This window comes from Mastomys coucha, unplaced genomic scaffold (genome assembly GCF_008632895.1).
Source record: "Mastomys coucha isolate ucsf_1 unplaced genomic scaffold, UCSF_Mcou_1 pScaffold12, whole genome shotgun sequence".
NCBI lineage: Eukaryota > Metazoa > Chordata > Mammalia > Rodentia > Muridae > Mastomys > Mastomys coucha.
The window spans coordinates 88,466,155-88,482,330 of NW_022196894.1; the positions used below are offsets into that span (position 1 = coordinate 88,466,155).

The 16,176-nt window shown below is 49.4% G+C and overlaps 1 protein-coding gene across 1 annotated transcript; it reads right to left on the minus strand.

The window, feature by feature from the left end:
• Nucleotides 1-7,064: 7,064 nt before the first annotated feature.
• Nucleotides 7,065-16,056, minus strand: Cfap298 (cilia and flagella associated protein 298). Its single transcript, XM_031364374.1, has 7 exons — nt 15,758-16,056; nt 11,663-11,830; nt 10,563-10,630; nt 8,563-8,721; nt 8,287-8,418; nt 7,616-7,711; nt 7,065-7,352 (listed from the first exon to the last, which is right to left on the minus strand). Exons 1-7 carry the CDS (start codon nt 15,894-15,896, stop codon nt 7,242-7,244), a joined length of 873 nt encoding a protein of 290 aa, XP_031220234.1. The 5' UTR covers nt 15,897-16,056; the 3' UTR covers nt 7,065-7,241.
• Nucleotides 16,057-16,176: the final 120 nt, after the last annotated feature.

The following is a 16,176-nucleotide window of genomic DNA, read 5'->3' on the forward strand; positions in this document are numbered from 1 at the left end:
CTCCCCTCTCCCCTCCCTCTCTCCTCCTCCTAATGTTTTGCAAGTGCTCTGCTGTATTACCACTCGAGACTCAATCACAACCCAGACTTCACTTACCACACACTCATACTCTTGAAGCTCATGCAGACCCAGAGCCATGTTTTCTATCAATTCTCTATTTCTTTCATGTCAAATGCTTGGGCATCAGGCACTAAGTCTGATGGCACTAACCCCATGGAGGAGCTCTTGGACTAGTGGCTCTTCCCCAATCTCTTCTGCTCTATACTTAAGACCTAGGACACACTGGCAGCTTCATCCCCTGCCTATGCCAGTTTATCTTTTTGTCATTTGTTCATTTACTCATTCATTCATTCTATTGATCACCAAGTTCTGTTGTATGCCAGTCTCTGGGAAGAGAGACGGCACAATCACAGTGAGGGGAGAAAGTCAGGGAGCTGTGAGGATGAATAATCTACAGGCAGTCTGACTTTGGTTGCTGGTTGCAGGGAAGCAGCTAGAAAATAAAAAGACTGTCCCCCCCGGGCCTCTACTCGACCCTGTCCCGACCACCTTAGCGCCACCTGGCCTCCACCCCACCCCATCTCCTGACCACCTTAGCGTCACCTGGCCTCCACCCCACCCCATCTCCCGACCACCTTAGCGTCATCTGGCCTCCACCTCCACCCCACCCCGTCTCAGCATTACTCCCACCTCAGCCTCTTCAGAATGGCCTGGACTGTCTTTCCCTCACCCAGCTCAGCATCATCAGGAGAACTGGGCCCATCCCCAGGGGCTCTGTTCTGAATCAGCTTTGTCATCCTTGGAGGTGGGGATACCTTACTGAACAAATGCAGGGTCGGGTTACAAAGGTCCTGCACTGCCTTAGCAGCAGAGGCAGCATTAATCCATCACTTCAGAATGGAACCAGTGAGACCACATGGAAGGGATAGATGAGAAGAGTGAGAGGGGCTGGTGTGCCTGCATTTCAGACGGGAGACTAGTCAACTGCAGGTTTGCCTCAGAGGCGCCTGGCTGAGATGTCTAGTTACTCTTGGGACTGTGGGACCTCCGGCTGTCCCTCAGGAGCTGGTCCCCTGACTCCCAGGACTTGCCTCCTCCACTGCCATGCTCACTCCACTTCTCACCAGCCATGCGAGCAGACACTGCACACCCAGTACAGCCAAGAACAGCCCAGTATCGCAGGATATTTGTTCACACTGTGAACCCCAAGACTGTGAATTGGAAAGACCTGTTTCTTATTGTGGTGTGGCTCAGCCCTAGCACACACCTTTTACCCAAGAGCTTCCTGTAAACAAGAGTTAAATAAAGTCAAAGGTAAGTCTAGAGGTGGAGCAAGCAGCCAGCTGACTGGGAGTGAACACAGGAGAATCCAGGAAAGAGAAGGTAAAGGATCGCTCTCCTCTTCTGGGAGGTTGGTGGAGTAGGAGGGTCAGCTGGCTGCTTTCTCTGGTTCTCTGAGCTAGCAGGCTATCACCACAGCATCTGGCTCCTGCGTCTTTATTGGTAAATCAAACGTTTGGGTTTTTGTTTTAAAAACAACAGCCCGGTTCCTGGAGGCACACCAAGAGAGAACACAGGAAAGAGACACCACACTGGCTCCCTCTCGGGACATGCCTGAGGAGAGAGCAGGACTTCTCCAAGCACCAGATTATGTCATCTCTGAGGGTTTCACTTTCAGTTCCCAGACTTCACCTGACTAAGCCCCAGATGGCTCTCGGTGGAGGCCATGTGCTGCCTCTGCCCGGGTCTCTTCAGCATTAGACACCTAAAAAGATGGATCCCACAGCTCCGCCTCAGTGGCTGAGAATCCTGAGCCTCAGGGCACACCCGTGCCTACTCAGGAAGGACGGGCACAAGTTTGGAGCCAATTGGGTAACATAGTTAGTTGTCACTTCATACATCATAACGATGAGATGAACTTTTGGGGCAGGGGGTTCTGTGGATTCACATTTTCAGCATTAGCCATGGGGTGCCCTTCAACAGCACCTGAGAGCCCTGCATGGCTCCTGCCTGGGCTTCCAGGAGCCCAGTACCAGCTGCTTATTATATGGGCCTATCCTGCAGTGGGGTGTTTGTTCCTAAGCAGCCCTTGACCTTGCCTCCCTCCCCTGCCCTCTCCAACCCCCACTGGGAACATTACTATAATCTTTTGAGATGCTTTCCTGTCCCAGTTGGCTCCTCCAGGGACTGTTACCTCCACTGGAGCCTCTGAGCCCCTGATGTTGCAGGAATGAGGAAGTGAGTTCCTGTGGTTTTTCCCTATGGATGAGAATGAGATTCAGTGAGGTAAGCAAGGCTGGCATTGACAGGCGCTCCATGCTCCACAGGTATGAGAGGCATCGCTATCCGCCCAGCAAGACTGATGGGAGTTGACACAAGTCTCTGTCAGCAGGGTCCTGGACGCTTTGACTGGAGCTGCATATAAATGAACAGTGACTTGTAAGAGTCTCTGAAGGTGACAAGGAAGAGACTGGTCACCATAGAGAGCACACACGTGGAAGATGAGCAGTCACTGAAAAGCAAGATCCTCCATTAGTGGTCACAGGAGGACAGGGGCAGCAGAGCAGCAACCCAGGGCTTGTGAGCTGGCAGCCAGGTAGACTCTGTTTACCCATAGGCTAACTGGGAAAGTGGAGCAGGTGGGCTCACAGGCCCTTCTGCTCAGGAGCGCCAGTCAGCCCTGTCCTCCATGCGGTCTCTGCAGCAAGGATGGGGCAGTGCGGATGGGCACCTCCTGCCCTGATTCTTGTCCATCTGGGATCTGACCTTAGAAGATGCTTTGGTTTCATTTCTGTTGCTGAGATTTAAAAAACAAAAACAACAAAACAAAACCAAAACCCCAACAACTTAGAGGAGAAAGGGGTTAGCTCACAATTCTGTGCTACCACCCTCTATAGCAGGAAAGGTGGAGTGACAGAAACTTGAAACATCCAGTCACATTTGCACCCAAAGAGCTGAGAACAAGGCAAGCAAGTTTGTGAGCACTTCTGTTGGACAAGTGGCTGCAGCTGCCTGGAGCTGCCTTGGCCCACAGAGCTCAGTCCTCTCAGCTTGGAAGGAGACAGGCGCCTCCCACTGAGTTTTGAATTGCCCTCTCACATCCCTGCAGTTGGTACTTGATCTAGGCCATGATGCAGACACCATGTGAAGGCAGTTACTAGGAAATGTGGTCCTCTGCCCTGGCTGGTTTGGGTGGGACTTGGGGAGCATTTGTTACAGCTATTGTCACCCCACTAGGGTGACTGGATGTCATGGTTCACCAGGGCAAGGATCTTTTCTATAACTCAGTCTCTGAAGCACTGAGACTGGGGACCAGTCCTGGGAGTGCTGGGGGGGGGGCAGTGTTCAAGCTTGCTTTCTCCCCATCCTTACCTCATCCTGCCTGCTCAGGCTTGAACAGTAAGACCCACAAGGATGTTGTTGTCGCATTGCAATAAATAGCCCCAGGCTCTAAATCTCATTTTCCTTAAATCCATTTCCCTAAGAAATATTAGAGCCTTCACCCCTTCCATTTTATAAGACATGGTGAATAATGCCATTCATTCTAAATCCCTCTTTTCAGTCACTTTTAATATTCTTTTAAAAGAAAGAAAGGAAAAGACTGTTGGGACCAAGAGCCTCGCACGCTTGGACCAAACCCAAAGGTGAACATTTATTTCAGCAAAACTCATTCAAGGTCTTGAAAGTCAAGTGTGCAATGTAAGATGCACCTTGTCAGCCAGGACAATGCCCTTCTCTGCATTTGGACAGCTGGCAACGTTAGGACAAGTGGACGTGTTTGCTGTTCTAAGGAATGTGACCCTAGAGAGATCAAGGCAAATGTGCCGCTGGTGGGGCCTCCTGGCTCGCTAGACCCTGCCAGAGTGGTTCTCTATCGTGGGCTCTGGAAAGATCCATTCCATGTACCTTATCACATGGTGGCTCTTCCTGAGACAGTCCATAGGGACCAGACTGCAGGCTCCTGCCTTCATCGCTGTCTAGTACAAGGGTGTTCTGTCAATGCTGCCGTTAGCTCAGCTGTCAGCCCCCATGCTTCCAGCCTCAGGAGGTGTCTGGATGTCATGCTGGACACTCTTCTGTGAGAGGATCCATCAACACTTTCAAATTCTGCCCCTTATCATTGTCACGGAGACAACACCATCTGCTCCTCACAAAGGGGATTTTCCCAGAGCTCCACAAACAGGGCTCTTGTTGGCTCCTCCTCTCATTGGCTCTTCATCCTATCAAGGTCCTTCAGAAATGGGGATAAGAACTAGGTTAATAAATTCTACTCAGTTATTCATCCAATAAATGTTCCTTCCACCTCAATAACTCTTTGGATCAGTTTTTAAAAATTTGAGCAGTTTCTTATTGTTGCATTTGCAAAGTTTTTAATTTATTTTGGATACTATTCCTTTGTCTTAACTTTTTTCCAGCTTCAGGCCATTGCACATGTTAGTATCAGGACTTCCAAAACCTGTGACATCACATAGGCATGGCCCACACACCTGTTACCAAGGCAACAGCCACCATATTCCCAGAATCCACTTGGCTCACCTTTCACCTTTACCTGTGACTACATCACCTTCCAAATATAAAGGCCCCTCTGATCTCTCTCTCTTCCCTCTCTTCTCTTTCTGCTACCACCTTGCCCTTCTCTCTCTTAATAAACCTCATGTGAAACTGTTTGGCCTGGTGTGGTCTTTCTGAAGCCGTGCAAAGATCACAATAGCACATGCTGGCCAACTGCTTACCTCTGAGCTACAGTCCTGGTCTGTGATGGTTAGTGTTGTCAGTGTGACAAAATCTAAAATCATCTGAAAGGTGGGCCTCTGAGAATGTCCCTGGGGGATTATCTTGATTGTGTAAGTTAAGGCAGGAAGATCCATCCACTGAGGGCGGCACCATTCCTTAGGCAGGGGATCCTGGGCCATTTAAACTGGAGAAAGACAGTTGAGCAGTAGTGTGTCTGCATCGACTACTTTCTTTTTCTGGTTGTGGGCATCATGTGACCAGCCACTGAAGCTCCTGCCGCCTTGACCTCCCCACATGGTGGAACTGAACTACAATAATAAGCTCTTTCTCCCTTGAGTTGCGATTGTCAGAGTATTTTCTCACATTAAGAAAAAAAAAATTAAGACACGGTCGGTCTCTTCTCTTGGTGTGAATGGTCAGGCTGGGCTTGGAGTAACTACTTACTGCATCAGAACTGCCAAATGAAAAACTGACCGTGGGGTGAATGGTCCCAGTTGTCAGGCTGACAGCATGGTGTGTGCTGTGGAGAGGGCCCATTTTTTTGTGATAACAGAACTTTTGAAGCATCCCTCTTTCATCTTTCAACACTCAAGCACAGCATGCCAGCAACATGACATCTTTGTTTACTAGAACCCTACGTAACTCTATCTGTTCCAATCTGGTCTCTGGTCTCTCTCTGTGGCCTTGTGAGGCACTTCTGGGATGGGCACAGCATGGTGAAAGGGAGATGGTAGGATGGACGGAGGTGGCCCTACGTGTGTGTGGTGGCTCATGGTGCTACGGACCCAGGCTTTTCTACTCCTCTTGCTCTACCATGGAAAAACTTAAAAACTATAATCAAAGTAAGAGGGAATAGATGCAAATTTGGTTTTTGCAAAATTTGATCAATCAACATAGCAGGACCACAAAGCATGGCCAGCTACATCCGGCTTTGGGAAGTGGCCTTTTAGGGGCTGCCTCTAAGTAGCTTGGTGAAGTAGCTTGGGAGGCCAAAGCTTCTGGGAGAATCTCAAGGTGCGGGGCTCAGCCCCATGGCTTTCCCCAGATGCCCAAGTCTCCCTCCAAGTGGGGGCAGGGACATCTACTTCTGAGGATGAAGCCAGGCAGAACAAGCGGCTTGCTCTCATCACAGATGTGGGACGCTGGCTCTGGGGAAAGGCTATCTGACCTGTCCCAGGCCAGATCCCCTGCTTCCTATAGTTCCTTTTAAGGCTGTGGTGGCGGCCTTGGGTGCTCAGGTGGGAGGGGCAGTGAGTGGGAGGGGCAGTGAGTGGGACAGTACAGGGAACAGTACCATGCTTCCTTTCCCTTACAGGGAGTGTGAAGAATTTCCTCTTAACTGAGCCAACATCCTGGAGGCCAAGGTCAAGGGTAAGTGTGCCTCTAGGACACTTGTAGCTGCAGGGGCAGCCTGGGGCGTACCTTATTTGTTGGCAGATTTAGGTGTTGGGGGGTTACAGTGGCTTAGAGGGGGAATAGTGACTTTAAAAAGTTCCCATGCTCCAGTATGTCCACTGAGCCCAACACAACTGCACAAACCTGTTGTTGTCAGCCTGATGGTGTAGACCACAGTACAGGGACAGCAGGAGGCTGAGCAGTTGGTGTGGCCATCCCCAGGCATAGCTGCTCTGTGCCAGGATTACAGCTCCTTTTCCCAACCTGTTTTAGTGAAGGAGACTTGAACGGTTAACTGAAGAGTCAAGATGCCAGGATAGCCTAGTTAGCCACCAACCTGAACCACAGGGGGCCTCTCCTCCTGGCAGATAAAGTCAGGGGGCACCAACCAGGAGCCAAGCTTACCCTTGGGGCTAGCACAGTCAGATCTACCAGTGGGTTCACCCTAGTGCAGTGGTTCTCACGCTTCCTAATGCTTTCTAACCCTTTAATACAGTTCCTCATGTTGTTGTGACCCCCACCATAACATTATTTCATTGCTACTTCATAACTGTAATTTTGCTGTCATGAATTGTAATGCAAATATCTGACATGCAGGATGTTTGGTATGCAAACCCCGTGAAAGGATGGTTCAACCCACAACCATTGCCCTGGTGTCTTAACTAAAGTGGACTCAGAATTCAACCGCATTCACGTCAGGAAGGACAAGACTGCAGTTAGCGGCCTCTAGTGGCCATGATGGCCAAGTTCCACATCAGCTGTGGACCAGCTGGCTATCTTGCTACAGAGGAAACTCAGATCCCCTCCAACACATGCACACACAAGATAAGGGACCAGGAAAGACATGGCTCTTATGACATCTATGAACTACGGTGCACCAACAAGGAAGTCCTTAGATGTGACACAGTTGTTCTAAAATGAGAACAATTCACACATTTTCTTTTGAATGTGTATTTATTAAGTTCTAAAACTCTGAATGACTTATTTCAAAAATTTAAACTAAAGGAAGACCACGAAAATAGAACAATTTCACAACTTTGATACTGTTTTATGGTATTGTGGTTATTTTGCCCAAGGATGGTGGGCTATGGTTGTGACAGTCAAGTGATGCTTCACCTGGGCCGCCACTTTATGTCTTTTACCCCATGAAAATGCCTTTTCAAAGCCGTGTTGTCAGCCCATGGGGAGTTCAGACAAGAGTCATCATCGTTCTCTTCCAGTCTCTGGAAATAAACACACCTTACTCAGGGCAGCACTTCAGGAAGTAGTTCATATAGACTGAGGAAACAACCATGGGCATGGGCACGGGCACGGCCTGCCGCCCCACCACACCCCTGCCAGTAGTGGGACCCCCACGGTCTAATGCTGGAGACAGCCTCGGAGAGCTGGAAGCCCTTTCCCAGCACTGTGTAGAGGATACAGGGCCCTGCCCACGGGTGAGGCACAGGATGCAGGATGTGCCCCTGCTCTGCTGCCCAATGGCTACCTTGAGCTCCTCCTGTCTTCTGTGGTAGAACAGCATCAATTGCTTGTGCTCCTCACTGCTGATGATGGGCTCCCGGGCGGGTGCGCCCTGCCCTCTCTGCAAAGGCAAAGACAGAGTCAACTGGGGTCTGAGACATTCATTCTCTTTGCAGGGACATCGGGGAGTAGCATCATTATTCTATAGCTGCCTCTGCTAACAGCTAAGATGGCAGGCTGCTAAGCCACTGCTGGGGCCCTGGACTTGTACTGGATGCCATCTCTATCATGGTCTAGTGCAGACAGGATGATACTCAGAGCCATAACTTAGGAGAGAGAAATCTCCAGGCCCTTTCCCCCAAATTAGTGGTTCAGGAGCGTGCCCTAGACACCTGGGGTGAATGGCTCCCCTCACGTCCCACCCTTTTTTGCACACAAAAGCAGCAGCCCGAAAAGCCCTATAACTGGGGTCGGCTGCATTGTCAGTATGAGGACATTTCTGTGTGTAGGCCTGCTTTTTAGGTTGAAACAACATAGAAAGGAAATTTCTACTTTAAACTGGGGAAAATAGGGTAAAGTCCACACGGGGTCAGAGGACACAGGATAAAGTCCACACAGGGTCAGAGGACACGGGGTCAGGTCCACTCGGGGTGCAAGGGAATCCACACTACTGACAAGGGAAGCATAGGTGCTCACCTGCTGAATCTTGACAATGATTTTGGTTTTCTCATTTTTCCCCACATAGTCAGAAAGCTTCTTTGTTCTTCTCAGCTCCTTGGCAGCCCACCACAGCTGTGCCTCTGACTCCTGAATTACTTCAAGTGCTGCCTGTGGTCAGACGTACAACCACAGGAAGTGGCTTGAGGAGGAAAGCTGTACTCGTCCTACCCCAGCACCCGGAGCCTGGCTACGGGCTCTTCAGGTGGAGGAAAAGTTTCTAGCAACCTGCTCTCCCAATGCTGCCCCACACACCTGAGTTCCTGACAAATCTTCTTTATTTTCAAATTCCATCCGGATAGGATCATATGGTGGTAGCCCCATGGGATAAACAATCATTACTGCACCTCGAAGCTGGTCCAAGGCATCTTTCACCATATCCATGGTAACAAAGACTCCAGCTTCCACTTGTTTCTGAAAGTGGATCAGGCATCACTATCAATTCAATAACCCCCCGGCAGGTTCCCCTATAAGGACCTGGGAGGCCTTGCCAGCACAGCCACAGAAGGAACTAGAGAGCTGCTGGCCCAGGCCAGAGAGGCCTGCAGTGCTCAGGGCACACAGCTGGGAGGAGGCAGTGAGGAGGTGGAGAGGGCAGCTCCAGGACAGGTGCAGCCCTGGGCAGGTGGGAGAGGAAGGACAGCCAGAGCCTCAGAGTGTCAGGCAAAGGGTGACAATGTCCAAGGTGGGGTGATTACACTGGAGCTCTTGAGCTGGGGGATCTGAACTGAATGCAGGAGTCGAAGGGTGTGGCTCCTAAAGCATGGGGTCCCTGCTGACTGGGTCCCGGGGGTTAGACCTGAGCTAATCTCTTGCTGGTACTGAGGAGACTTTAAACAACATGGGGGTGAGGTGTGGGAATGAGAGGAGGCATGTCAGGAGGATGGTAGAGAACCAGCCTCAGGCACACGGATGACACAGGGAAGGAAGCTCTGACGATGACCCAGGATTACAGTCTATGAAGTGTGCAACTGACACTGTGGTTCTGTGAACAGGAACCTATAGAGGATGCCTAGCCTGAGGTCCAGAAAGCAGAGTGAAGGGTGAGGAGAGCAGGAACCCTGTTCTAGAAGCCTGACTTTCCCAGCATGGGTGAAGGACCAAGGTCTGAAGATAAGGATTCCGATAGGACACAGGCTCTGAGGCCATGACTGACACTTTGCTCAAATTGTCTTGTAAACAAAGGCTCTGGTGAGACTCCTGAGACTTCACACTCAACAGGCTGCTTTTCAGGAGCTCCTCAAAGACTAGGCAAGGGGGATGGGGAGGGGAGGGCCATGCCTGTAATCTCAGAACTCAGGAAGCTGAGGCAGGAGGACTGCTGTGAGTTCAAGGTCTGTTAGGCTACACAGCTGAGTATTAGGCTGGCTGAGGGTACATAGGAGGAGTCTCAAATATAATAAACTGAACAAGTAGATTAGCTAAGAGCTTGGAGAATGTATACAAGTACATTCTGTGGGGTAAATCTGGAAGCATGGGAGGACTGAGTTATGCCAAGACACGTTCATGTGGGTGGCAAGGACTGTCACCCCACAGATAAATGTGACAAGTGAAAATACCAAAGATATATTTGTGTGTGTGTGTGGTCTGTACTACAGCACAAGTTGGGGGGATGGGGTAAGAGGATAATTTGTGGGAGTTGGTTCTCTTACTACCAGGAGAGTCCTGAAATCAAACCCAGGTCATGAGGCATGGCAGCATGTGCCTTTATCTACCCAGCTGGTTCTCCAGCCCCTCAGTGCTTAAGTCTCCCTGAAGCCTCTTCATCCAGGGGCATACCATCTGCCCTTCAACGGTATTATTTTCCTTCTGTGAAAGAGGTTTTATATAAATGCTGGAGATGTTTACCACTGCTTTGCAGTAAATGTCTCTGTCAGCCCTGTATCTATAGTTCCACTAGAACTTCTAAGTTCTTCAAGACACAAGAAACTCAGCTCAGGTCAGGTGCCACACTGCACAGAGACCACATTCACACAAGACAATAGAAACCTTTGTTTGCCCAGCAGGGACTGGCAGGGTTGGGTATATGTCATCATCATGGAGGGAAAGCCAGGGCCCTCCTCAATATGCTTATTTGCTTTGCCGCTGGAAGGCAGAGAAAAGAAAGAAAAAAGCAGAAGCAAAGGCAACAAAAAGGCAGGGAAGAGAGAAGCAGGGACTGATGTCGCTTGCTGACAGCTAATGGCAACCCATCCTCAAGCTTGGCCACTTCAAAGACAGAAGCCGACAGAAGTACATCTTATGGAGAAGCTGACCTTAGACACTATTGCTTTGGCTTCTTCTACTGTCTTCTTTAAAACCTCCTTCATTTTCTCATTTGGAGCTATAAAAATAAATAAAAAAAAGACAGTTGTCAAACACATAACCCCTTTACAAACTCTCAATGTCCTCAAACTGGCCTGGGAGTGCAAGGGAGCTCAAGACATGGGCTTTCCAGTCTGGATTTAACACAAGGACATAAAGAGAAGTGAGAACCCAGGTAGAGATCCCACAGCAAGGGGCAAGGTCTGCAGCATCTTCTATACTGTTTGCCACAGGCTACAAAAAAAAGGCCAGGGAAGTCTCTGAGCAAACAGAGCCAGCACACCAAGCAGATGCTAAAAGAATTTTAGTCCTCTCAAGCTACAAAGCTGTGACTCATCTCTGTCAGGGTCTCAAAAGCAAACATGGGCAGTGACTGGCTGGTTACATGCCAGTAAAACTTTATGCATGTATGTACGTACACATATGTTTGTTTGAGTTAGGGTTGCCCTACATACCCAGGCTGTCTCAATTCTCTTGTCCTAAGCTCCTGAGTGCTAGGATTATGTGTGTGCCCTCTTGACCCACAAAGCTTTACTTCACCTGACAACTGTCCAAATGTAGCATACAGCACCAAATCATAACTTCCAGGCTTAAAACTAAGCACAGTGGAGACAGAGTCCCCAAGTCTAGGGAGAATGGTACAGCACCCATCCACTTCTGACTTACAGAAACGGCAAATTTTAATGGCCTGTTTATCCAACAAATGGGGCACTTGAGTAGGAGCAAGCTTGGCTCATCCTGGGATGGGTTTTAGCACAGGCGTTTCAGAGCGCACTATTTCTTAAGTCTTTGGAGAAATGATGAAATTGCATTAGGGAGTGTGGGCATTCGGGCATGCACACGTGTGCCAGCGTGCACATGAGAATGGTGGGGAGTTAGCTCTTTCCATCCACCAAGAAATCTGGGGACAGACACAAGTCATCAGGTTTCTCTGCAAGCACTCTCACCTGCAGAGCCATCCTGCTGGCCCACATCTCTTAGCCTAAAGCACTGCCTTCATGTCTGCTGTGATGTACCAGAGCAAAAGCAGAAGAGAGAGAGAGCGGGTTACCTTGCCCATTCCTTCGTCCAATGTCGTCCTTCATAAAAACAGAGCCCCCGCTGGGCACGCATTTCTCCCCCCATTCATCCTTTAGTTTCAGCTCTTGGATCTGCTCATCAGTCAGCCCTTGCATATTAGGGGGCAGAAACACACCATGCTCTGCCAGCTCTTCCATCTCTAAAAAACAAGGGAAGGGCAGACAGTCCTCAACTGTGATCACTGACTAGAAATGTATGCTCCTGGCTCTGGTCCAGCCCCTCTAGCTTCTGATTTTAACACTCATATACCACGAGCCACGTGCCAGAGTTTCCCTCATCCTAGACAAAGCCCCCATCTCATTCTCAATCAGTGCGGCAGTGAGCTGCAGACCTCTCCACATCTATGCTCTAAGCTACTGTGCTCAGGAGTTACCAGGTCAACACTCAAGACCAAGCCGGTTCACACAGCTTTACCAATTTTCCAAGGAAAGTCTCAGATAGCCCTATTTAATGTAACCTTATGAAGGGTGCTAGACAATTGCTTAAATGTCCATCTCCCTAATGTATAACTCTGATCTGAAGCTTGTCGAAGCTCAAGTCAGCTGAGGGGCTGACTTGAATCCCAGAACCCATGTAAAAAGGCCAGGTGTGGTGGAATGCACTTAAAATCTGTGTACTGAGGCTGGGAGTATGAATGGGAAGGAAGGTAGAGACCTGGGGACCCCTGGGGATTGGTTGCTGGCCAGCCTGCTTTGCTTCAGGCCAATGAAATATCCTGTTTCAAAAAAAACAAGGTCACACAACACCCAAGTTACAGCCCTGCACAGATGTACCCACCCACAAACCTACTCACAAAACTTTATAATGACACTTCATAAAATCACTGGGAAGGATTTAAGGCAACTGTGCAGGCTGGTTTTTATCAACCTAGCACAAATCTATACATAGCCCAGGAGAGGGAACCTCAACTGAGAAAACGTCTCCCTCAGAAGCCTACAGGCAAGTTGTACGGCATATGCTTGGGTAATGACTAATGAGTACACGTCAGGTGTTGCCACTGGATGGACAGATGGTCCGGGGTGACACAGAATGTCTGAGCAAAACCTAAGGAGCAAGCCAGTAAACTGCTTTCCTTCGGGATCTCTGCTTCAGCTTCCTGCCTTATTTCCCTTCGTGGACTAAAACTGTTAAAATGAAAAAACTCTTTCCTCCCCAAGTTGGTTTTGGTCATGGTGGCATGGTGGTTCGTTCTTTCTTTCTTTCCTTCCTTGTTTCTCTCTCTCTTCTTTCTTTCTTTCTTGTTTTGTTTTTTTGTTTTTCTTCTTCACAGTTAGAGAAAGCTACTGAAGATGAAACTGGTATCAGGATCATGGCAGATTATGACAGACCTAACCCTGTTGTTTGGGGCTCACTTTGTTAGTGTTTGGAACTCTGGGCTGGAAAAGTCACTGAGCGCTCAGCACTTACTGGGCTGTTGGAGGAACTCAAAGGCAGAGTGCAGAGAGAAGGGCAGATGATACAGGTTTGCTTGTGAAGATCCAGAGGGAAACCAAGACTCTATCTAGGCCATTTGTGTGGTATTTTGTATTAAGAATCTCCAAACACCATTAATCCCAGCACTTGGGAGGCAGAGGCAGGCAGATCTTTGAGTTTAAGGTCAGCCTGCTCTACAGAGTAAGTTCCAGTCAGGGCTACACAGGGAAACCCGTCTTGATGAGCAAACCAACCAACCACCCCGTGGTTCTGATCAGCCAGAGCTGAGAACTCAGCTGTGACTAATAAGAGACCAGAACCACTGAAGAGAATCTTTTTCCAGGGCTGAGATCAGCTGTGACGAAGAAAATAACATCATTGAGACAAAAATCTTCTGGGCTATGCTTCCTCAGGGTCAGCAGACAGAAGCTGTTGCCTAGAGGGGCCAGAGCTGAATCTCAGGCCTGTAGCCATGTCTATGCACCTTCCAGATGGCACTGGTTTTGAGAGCATGAAGGGTTATGGAGAAAACTGGAGGCTGGGCATAGGAAGAGGCCAGGAGATGAGATTTTGTGAAGGTGAAACTTCAGTTTCAGGAAAACCCCAGGATTGAACGGATCAGGGAGAGAGGCCGAGGCTTGGCATCATGAGGCAGAGAGATCCCAAAGAGAGGCCAAGAGGCAATAAGGGCCATTGGTAAAGGTGAAGCCTGTGAACATCCCAGCATTTTGGAAATGGCAGTACCACGGGATGACACAGCAGCTGTGAAGCGGAACCAGCCTCAGCTTGTGAGGCTCGTTCTGTAGGCTCTGGGTGGCAGAGCAGAGGGGAGCAGAAAAGATCATGAGTCCCATATGCCGACACTGAGCTTCAAGTGTTGCTCTTCAGTTTGCATATGAATGTAACTGTGCTCTGGGTCTTCCCTCTTGGAATAAGATTAAGTTTATTATTTTATAGGTGCCCAGTTATGGATATTGTAGAGGGGTTTGAACTTTGAAAGTGACTAAATTTTCAAAGTGCAATTTTAAAAGCCTTCTGAAAGTTGGAATTTGTTTTATATTGAGATATTAATATTAATAAGGTCTTGGGGATAAACAAAAGGGGTGAATTATGGTTTAATGGCGATGTACCCATGTTATTGAGATATTACTATTAATGAAGTCTTGGGGAAAAATAGAAAGGAGAGGGTTATGGTTTCATAGTGATGTATCGGTGTTGACAAGGAAGCAATCATTCTGCTTGGCTTTTGTGGACCTGGCATAGGAAGAAGAACTCTCGGTTGAGAAAATGTCTATATCAGATCGCGTGTAGGCAAGTCTGTTGGGGGGACATTTTCCCAATGATAGTAATACGAGGGCTTAGCACTCTCGGGGTATTATCATACCCTGGACAAGTAGTCCTGGGTGGTATAAGAAAGCAGGCTGAGCAAGTCATGAAGAGTTGGCCAGGGTGCTCCTCCATGGTATCTGCTTCAGTGCCTACCTCTGTGTTTCTGTCCTGAATCCATTCATGATGGACCACAGCTGTATGATGAAATAAACCCTTTTCTCTCCACGCTGCATCTTTCCCATGTTTTATCACAGCAATAGAAAACCTAAGACTATCCCACAAGTGAGAAAATTCACTTCACATTCACTATTCAAAAGCATGGTTTTACACTTTTCCTATCTCCTAAGTGTTTAAACCTACACTGGGCTTTTGAGCCTTGCTGTACTGCCTAACTTTCTTTCCCCTGTCTTCCTTCCTGTGAGGAAGACACTAAGTATTCCTCGAATACTGGGCAGATAGCATATTACCTGCAGCCATACAATACTGCGGGATAAATGGTGTAAGGGGATGGATGTTTACGGCCTCTCTCCATTTCCAGACTAAGCACATAGGAGACAAGGGGCTGGTGTGACCCACCCTTATCTTCCTAAGACAGACCACACTGGTGCCTCTCTTGAGTGTTGGCTGGCAATGACAACTGTATATCTGTGGTTTCTAAACTCTCCCGTGCAATTCTTACATGCTGCACCACATTTTCAATTTATGATGTCAAAGACCGGAGGTTCCCGCCCCCCCCAAATGTTTTACTTTGAATATGTCATTTAATATTGAGCCTTCTTTGAAAGCAGTTAAGTTTGACAAAAAAATATATAACGGGTCTTAAGGCGTTCTCTATAATGTAAAAATAATGTTTCCTAGGAGACTGAAAACAACATCCAGGCTCTTCTAGTGAGAACTTTAATGGGCGGTTTCAAAGCCAGGAGACAAGGGCCGGGGTGAGGTGGGGGGGCTCTTAACGTCTCAAACTGGGCATTCACTTTCGTAAACCCCCTTCCCTGCAGCTACCACTCCACCCTCACCCTTGCGACCTCCCACCGTTCCAGTGGATCTCGGGGCTCCGCCACGCCGCCTGTCGACCCAGTTCGTTCTACTTCCGGGAAGCCCAAGTCCTAGCCCGGCGAGCACTGAGCTCAGCCTCACTCGACTTCCCCGCCGCTTTCCTCTGAGTCGGCGGATAGCTGACTAGCCCGGGTTTCTCCAGTTGTTGGTCTTTCATCTCCGGTCAACCCTGATGCTCCTTTCCCACCCCAGGCTACTGCAAATCTTCCCAAACCCTCACAACCCAGAGCTCCCCCACCGTGTCCGTCGTCCTCCCGTTCCGCACCTGTGCAGAGCCGGTGCACCTTCAGCCGCCCGTTGTAGACGCGGGCCACCTGTGCCGTGAGCTCTTCCAGCTCCGTGCTCCCGGGCGCCTGCAGCAAGAACTGGCTCTCGTCGCCTCTCTTCACGTGCAGCACCACCATGGCTGCGCCAGAGGCGCCGCCGAGGCGGCAGGGCTGCAGGCGGGGAACAGGAGGCCCGAACGAGGTCGGCCTGACCCACACCACCCTGAGATTAACCGCGGCTCCGAGGCGGAACCCTGGAACTCGGCTCACGCGTCAGCCGGGTGGGATAAAGGAAACCGCGCACGCTCGCGGAAGTGGCCGTTGCTAGGGGCAACAGTCAAACACTGAGCGCGCGCCCCGTTGGAACTCGAGCCAGTTGGCCAGAGGCGCTATAGGACGAGTTGTCCCGGCCACTTAG